General features: G+C 40.6%; 1 protein-coding gene across 1 annotated transcript in view; it reads right to left on the bottom strand.

Moving 5' to 3' along the window:
• Positions 1-8,133, bottom strand: part of Ccdc175 (coiled-coil domain containing 175) — a 72,645-nt gene that overhangs the window by 8,144 nt on the left and 56,368 nt on the right. Inside the window, exons 15-17 of the mRNA XM_028789006.1 lie at positions 6,904-6,983; positions 4,747-4,899; positions 1,616-1,718 (exon numbers count right to left, since the gene is read on the bottom strand). Of these exons, the coding sequence (XP_028644839.1) occupies positions 1,616-1,718; positions 4,747-4,899; positions 6,904-6,983 (336 nt within the window). The remainder of the gene's footprint in view (positions 1-1,615; positions 1,719-4,746; positions 4,900-6,903; positions 6,984-8,133) is intronic.

The raw sequence follows: 8,133 nt of genomic DNA on the forward strand, positions 1-8,133 counted from the left end.
CTATCTATCTATCTATCTATCTATCTATCTATCTATCTATCTATCTAATTTTTATGTATGTGTATGTATGTATGTATGTATGTATGTATGCATGTATGTATGTATGTATTATGTATAAGCAAAAGTCACATGTATGGACACCCAAGGGAGCCAAGAGAATGTATCAGATCTCTTAAAGCTGGAGTTACAGGCAGCTTCAAACTTCCTGATATGGGTGCTAGAAACTTAACTCCAGTCCTCTGAAAGAGTGGCAAATGCTCATAGCTATTCAACCGTCTATCCAGCCCCACTTTGAGATATTATACCAAAATACTTCACTGGTTCAAGACGGTTCAAAAAAGATGATTTTGAGACAGTTGAGAACCACATGAACTGATGGCCATGGCAGAGAAAGGCAGACCAAAACCATACTACCATTCCATCCTACACTTATGCAAATGGCTAAATGTCAATGCTTTTAATGGCCTCAGTTTTTCAAGTGTTGGTGAGGATCTAGAGCAGCAGGATAACTTCCACATCACTAGTTGGATGAGAAATTTGAACAGCAATGGCAAACTAGCTGTTTCTTAAAAGGTACTCAGACACTGACCATGCAGCCCAGCCATCTCATTTCTAAGAAATGCCTAAGAAATCATTTTTAAAAATCCACAAAAATGCTTCCAAATGAATGTCCCTAGTTGCTTTACTTCTGACACGTGAAGAACAAGGCAAATGTCCTTGTTCGGCTGCTGAGCAGATGATGTGTGTAGCCCATACAGCTGCACTGCGCCAGAGGGGAGGCAGCCTGGGGCTCAAGAAAGCGTGTGTGTGTGTGTGTGTGTGTGTGTGTTTGATGTTGCTGTCAGACAGGTTACAACTCTACAGTCTGACATAGAACTTACTCTGTAATCCAGAGTGGTGTTTTAACTCACACTACACTCTCTGTTTTGGCCTTCTAAGTGCTGGGATTATAGGTGTCAGCATCCACACCTGGATTCATGAAGGAATCATAAAAATCCGTTTTGTAGGATCAGAGAAGCCAGGAGGGGAAGTTTACACTCCGTGACACTTCTTTTTGTTTAATTATTAGTGTTAGGAGTCATCTGGGTGGCTTCCAGAGACTGGAGGGGGGGATGTAAGATCAACTGGAAAGGGGCAGGTGGCAGTGAATACCTGACAAAAGGAACTTAAGGAAGGGGGCAATGTAAACCTACAGCTTCAGTGGCTCTTGGTTTGCTGTGATGCAATGCAGCAGCTGTCTGTGGTGATGGGATTGTGTGGTAGAGAGGTAGCTCGGGAAGCAGAGAACACAGGACGGAATCAGGGATAGCTACAACCTATACAGCCCTGGTCCTAAGGACCTACTTTCATCATCCGGGGTTTCACCTCCCAGAGGTGCTACATCCCTTCTAGTAGGACCACAAACTCAAAGCAGGAGCCTGTGAAGGGCAGTTCAGACTTAAACTGTGGTTAGATGCTGTCATGAAGATGTTGTACACTTGGCTGTGGTGGCAGTGGCCGCCAATGTATGTATAGTTCTCAAACTTCATTGACCTTAATTTAAGATAGATTATTATGCAAATTAATGATACTGATTTGAAAAAGAACAAAATTGTTTGGGGAGAGTTTTACTTACAGTGCTGAGCTATCAGTTGCCAAGAGAGGTCACCTGAGTTCTGTACGGTTACTACTTGCTTTGACGAATATACTTGAGTTTGTTTCTTCAGGTAGGCAAGATACTGGAAAGGAAAGAGATGTGACTGCTCAGCACCTGCTGTCTGCACTGAGTTAGAGAAATGTCTATGCAGTCATTCATCAATGTATAATGATGCTTCATGATGCCACTGACTGTTCTACCGTGATGATGTCCATTCAAGAGAGGAGAAAGGGTCCTGCCATCTTACTCTTTCAGCAGCCAAATAAGTGAACACAGTGTTTTGGATAAGACTTGACACAATAAGAAGTTAAAAGATCTTCTGCCCAAAGGCTTCATAGCCACAAGAAAAGCATTCCTTGTGTAAAAATGTAGCAGCAGAAATTCTTGTCCTTTTAGTAAAGGTTAGATATTGTCTCTCTATGAGAAGAGGCTAATGGGACACTTCAATGGGTGGATAAAGTTCCTCCCAAGTTTTTATCAAAGGCTGGCAGCATGATGTGTTGCACGGATGAGGGTTACAGAGGCAGCCAAAGCTCTGCAGGGTATATGCATCCTTCCGAAAACTTTCAGCTCTTACACTACTGTTTTAGTCTTTCCAAACAAGGCATGTGAGGTTGGTGGGCTAACCCCTGACATTTAACAGACAGAAATAAACCGGTACATAGTATATTATCTGATTTTTGAAATTATTATGAGCGTTGAACGAAACTAAGTCTCACAACTCTTGGGACATTGATGCTGGCCCTAACTTTGAGGTTTTTACAGGTGGGGGGAGGCCATTAAAAATACACTTTCTTTCATCTCTCAGTTTACAAAGAAGCAACATTCACCCTGTGAGACACTAAGGAGAGTCTCCAATGAGTGACAGACTCTAACACACATCTTTCAAACAAGGGAATATTATACTGTCTAGCCATGGATTATGAAATATAGAAATTATGTTTTAATAAAAACTGTTGGATTCAACAGTTTCTATCATTAAAGTCAGTATGGATTTAATTATTGAACACATCATTCTAAAACATTAAAATGAGTAAATCTTAAGTATAAACAGGGAAGACTTACTCTTTTGAGATATGACCCCTAAAATTAATGTCCATAAATTGAGGTTGTAACTTTAGGTGTTAAATAAACAGACATTTGCTGTAGAATTTATGGTACAGACAACTTAATTTTTTAACCAGACAAAAAAAGCTTGAACACAAATTTTACAAATGAGGATATCCGAGAGCCCAACAGTGCATGACTAGGTATTTCTTTGTCAAGGGATGTAGAGGGGACAGTTGGATGAGTGAGGTGACACATTTTCTGAAAGTATCTCCCGATGCCAAGGAGACTAACCTTTTTGCAGGCCTTACCACCACATTAATAACGTGCCTTGAGACCATTTACAGTCAGATTCTTACTCTGCTGTCCTACTGGGCACTCAGCCTGTCTAAGTTTAACTTGCTTTTAGGAAAGTGACTTGGACTTTCCACACAGTCAGCCTTTTACAACCTAGAGTAAATTCATAGCTTTAATCTTAAGTTATGTACTCTTCCATGCCCTTGACCTAGAATAATATTTGTGTGTATGTGTGTGTTGTGGTAATCATTTTCTGAAAATAGCTAACAGGTTAAAAATAGCTATAAACTAAACAGATATCCCATAAATATCAGAAGTGACATGTGACTATAAGTTGAAGACATCTGTTTGGGGTTTTGACTGCGACTCTGGGCCAGTTGGGGTCAACAAAGCAATTTCTTCTCATGTAAAAATTCTCTTGAAGATTTCTGTAAAGAATTCTTCATCTCTTTTCCATACTGTGTTTTCTGTGTTGTTTAATATAGAGTAAGCTCTTTGTTAGAGATGGGCACAGCCACAGATCAAACAAGCAACAGGGACATAGGACACACACACACACACACACACACACACACACACACACACACACACTAGACAGGCTAGAGACAGGCTACAGACAGACAGAAGACATTGGAGAAAACAATACAGAATCCAAATTTGGGCTTGTTCTTGGTCAAACCAATCCAAGAGGAAGTCTATGTTTTCATTCCTTAATGTGACATTGACACAGGTGAGGTTGCAACTGTCAGAATTCTCACACACTGCTTGTGGAAAGGGCATTCAGTGTACTTTGTGAGCCTGGCCCTCTGCACTGGTACAGAAGATGCACACCCTGTGAGGGACCAGCCTGATCTCATCTCAGAGATGGAAGCCATTTTGTTCTAAGGTGAGAATAAGTTCATTTCTGTATTCTGCTAAATTTCAGTTGGCTTACTTTAACCTGTTTCTGGAATTTGGCATGCTTCTCACCTTATGGAGTTTGATTCCCATCTTGAACATACCGTGATAAGATGTTTTGCCAAATAATTTTGGAATGTTTCCAGCTACATTCCTATGTGACCAAAATTCCTCTGGAAATCCCTCAACTCTTTGAAAGTATTGCTTTATGGAGATAGCACTGTCTGACAGAAAACCATATAAATCCTACCTTCTCATGTGTTTGATGCTATTTCTAAAACCCTGCTCTAGGGAGAGATAACCTTATCTGACAAAAAAAAAAGTAAAGCTTATATAATTTGACCAAAGAATTTTCACAATGATCTTACTCTTATTCAATGTAATTGACACCTAGTGACTTTGCAGGTCCAGTTAGGATCTATACTCAACAGAAATATCTCTGTCTATCAAAACAATTATATTTGAATATGCTTAGAAACAGGGCTGGTTATTTATAGCCAAAAGAAATTCTCCAAAATCCCACTAATATCACTGTCTAAATAAGTACTATAGTCATATGGTAGACTACTACACAGAATGAAAGATCATAACTAACACCACATGGAGATGGACCGCAGAGCCATGAAGTTGAACAAAAGCATGTATACAGACAGCATCATTCTTCTCGGGCAATGTTTGAACCTGGACCGAGCCGATCTCTAGTGTTAGAAGTTGGTGGTAGTCTTATAGGGAGAATTGTGCAGGTGTCTGGAGACTAGAACTTTCTAAAGCTCATTTCAAGAGTTATTCTCCTCTTTTCTCATGTGCATACTGTTGGCCCCTGTGACCAATCAGAACCATTAGTAAACATGAAGTTCTCTTGAACTTACTTCTCTTAATTTTTCATTTTCCAGGACGAGAAGGGTCAACTTTTGGTCGTTTACATAGATTTCATTTTCTAAGTTCTTTAGAATTTCAAAATGCTTTTGTGTTTTTTCACTTTCAAGTTCTCGTAAATATTTTATTTCTCGCTTCATATTTTCCTGCCCAAACATAAGAGCCACAGTTATCTCCTAGGGTCAATGACCAGAATGACAGCATTAGGATACCTGGCCACAGCCAGAGCCTGGTTCTGTGTTCACTCTGGAGCCAACCAGCTGACCATGGCATCACTCCCACAGAAAATCCCAAAGGCTGCTTACTGAAAACTTATGTGTGGAATCTGGTAAGGTGGTGCACAGACCTTAAGTAACACATCCTAGACACTAACAAAACTTCACAAAATGGATTGTGCTTTTATCCTTTATGCCTCACACATGGGGAGAAGGTGAAGGGATTCACTGAGATTTTAAAAGAAAACTTAATTTTCCTATAAGGAGAAAATATTTACTCTGTGGGTATTTATTTAGTTATGTATTTAGCTATTGTTTACTTGCTTTTGTGACAGGGTGTCAAGTATTGCAGGCTAGCCTCAGGAATCACTGTGTATCGGAGGATGACTCTGGACCTCTAATGTGCCCATCTCCACCTCCCAAGTGACACACAACTGAAGGCCACCAGGATGGTCTGTGCAGTGTTTAGCCTGGGCAGCACATTTCAAGAAGACACTCCTCCAACTGATCCTTCTCACTAACCCTGGTTCTGAATCATTTATTTAATAATTTTTCTTACTGAATTCTCTGTGGAGTTCTTAATTATTGTACTGATACAAAGCAACCTCATGGTCGTTATTCATTGTATCGCCCTCAGCAGGAGTGTCTTATTAAGAAAAAGGAATGGGCATTGTGTGCTTGAGTGCATGCATACATATGTGCATGTCTCTGTGTGTGCATGTGTGCATATGTGTGTGCATGTATGTATATATGTCATGTGTGTGCATGTATGCATGTGTATGCATGTGTTCGCTGGTTTGTGTGTATTACACTTCCTTGTAATGTTCTTTTTCATATTTCTTCATCCCACAGCATATCAAAAATCATGTTTGATATCTGGATATATCAAGGAACAGGATAATTCCATGTTCAAGTAACCAACTCCACATAAAAAGTTTGTAATGAAACTATAGATTACATATTTTTGAAATATTCTTTACTGGCTCCTGTTTTGTTCTGTCTCCCTCAATCTTTCCCTACTTACCTTCAAAAACCACAACCCAATCCCCATCCTATAAAGGAGAGTGTTTAGGTCTCCTCATTGCTCAATATTTTTCTACCATTATACCTGAATTGGTTCCAGAGGCTCTACCTTCTTAATCTTGGTTGTTAATCTGATGGAATTGGGAACTATGATACCCAGGAAATGTGTAAGGCTCACATCAGAGTGTGTCTTGGAGGGCAGTGCTGAGATGGCTAGATCACGAGGATGCTCAGTGAGCAAATGCAGTCACTGATGGATTCCAGCTTTGTACTGAGAGGCGGTGGGACTGTGGAAAGTGAGGCCCAGTTGGAGGACACGGATTTCTGGGGATGCGCTTGGTCCCGGTTCCTTCTTCCCATAACCTTTCCTTTGCCTTCTAGAAGCCCTGATATAAAATGCTTTCCTCAGTCATGCTCTTTGCTCTGTGCTGAGGAAGCCAGATAATCATAGACCTCTGAGATAAAACCTTTCCTTTATTAAGTTGGGTTTCTTAGGTATATATCACAGTAGTGAAAAACCACACCCCTTCTTCTCTCCCTCCATGCATACACTGACTACAGTTTTAAACACTAATATCGTTAGGATAACTTTAATAACAGTTGATTTCATGAAAACTGAGTAGATGGTGCTCTTTGCAGGCACCAATATTTCAATTTAAAGAAGAACGAAAGATCTGGGGGCTCTGGGTGGGGGCATCCTTTTATTCAGCACTCTGGAGGCTAGGGCAGGAGATGCATGAGTTTAGATCGAGGATTGACTACACAGAAAAACTCTGAGAAAACCAAGGCCTGAGGACATGGTTCCAGTGACACAGCACTCGCCTAGCCCAGGCAAGGACTGGAATCTAATCCCAACACTGTAAACTGTACAAAGCTGAAAACCAAGACAGATGAGCCACAGTGAGTCTTTACCGTGTTGTCGGTACATCTGATGATGTCCTTTCTATAGCGGAAAATGTAGTTGGTCAATAATCTCTCCTCTTGCCTCTTTGCTATTTAAGGGGATGGGGGAGGGAGGGAGGGAGAGAGAGAGAGAGAGAGGGAGAGAGAGAGAGATAACTGTCCACAATGTTAGTTCAAAAAACCTTAATCAATGTACAGCATGCTTAGTTTTAACAGTCACACTGTGATAAACTGTTACCACAACAGAAGGCAGCTAGCTGTTTCCCGGTGCATCTATCCACCCCTCATCTGGTTCTTCAGAATCAACCACTTAATCTGTCGTTTCCTTTGTTTTAGTTACGTATGCGTGAGACAGAGGGAGGAAGCATGCTTGTGTACACACAGTTATGGTTAGGTCAGGAGATGACTTCTGGCGTTTGAGGGATGGCTGGTTTATTTCACAGGTGCTGTGATCTGAACCCTGGTCCTCAGGACTGTGTACCAAGTGCTCTTAACCACTGAGCCATCTCCCCATCCCCCGACCTCTTTTTAAGAAGTGTCCCTTTAGTTGTGCCTCTCACTTAGTTGAGTTTTCTTAAATTATATGTTAATAAGGCTATGGCTGTTTTCATACATTTTCTGTTCATTTCTTAGCATGGCATAGGAAAATTTTAACATATTTACTCTTGCTACAAATTATCCACCCCTATCTAGATATAGAGGTTTTTTTCCCTTTAACCTCCTTATAAAGTTGTGGGTTTTGCTTCAACAAATTTTTACTATTCAGACTGTCACAAGAATGTAAGAATTAGTTGCTAGTGAGTCCATTGGCACAATAGTTTTGTGCCAATATTGAGAATTTACACCAAGGTTTACAACACAATTGTAAAATATGTTCTACTATTCCCAGGTACTTTAGAGGAAGGCGTTATCCACTGCCAGCATTGGTCATGAGTTGTGAGTCCTTAGTTTTCCTCAGCGGAAGAATCAAATGGTCTCCCTCTGGATGGCATAAAGCAGTGTGAGGAAGTCAATCTTTCTTAAAGTATTTTTTAATTTTGAATTTTGTATATGTGTATAACTGTGTATAAGGCCAGAAGAGGATTTCAGTTCTCCTGGAGCTGGACTTATAGGCAGTTGTGAGTCACCTGACATGAGTATTTAGATTCGAAACTGGATACTTTTCAAGGGTAGTCTATGTTCTTAACCACTGAGTAAATATTCCTTCTCCCCTCCCCTCCCCTCCCCTCCCCTCCTCCC

The sequence above is a fragment of the Grammomys surdaster genome, unplaced genomic scaffold, assembly GCF_004785775.1.
Source record: "Grammomys surdaster isolate TR1022 unplaced genomic scaffold, NIH_TR_1.0 127, whole genome shotgun sequence".
NCBI lineage: Eukaryota > Metazoa > Chordata > Mammalia > Rodentia > Muridae > Grammomys > Grammomys surdaster.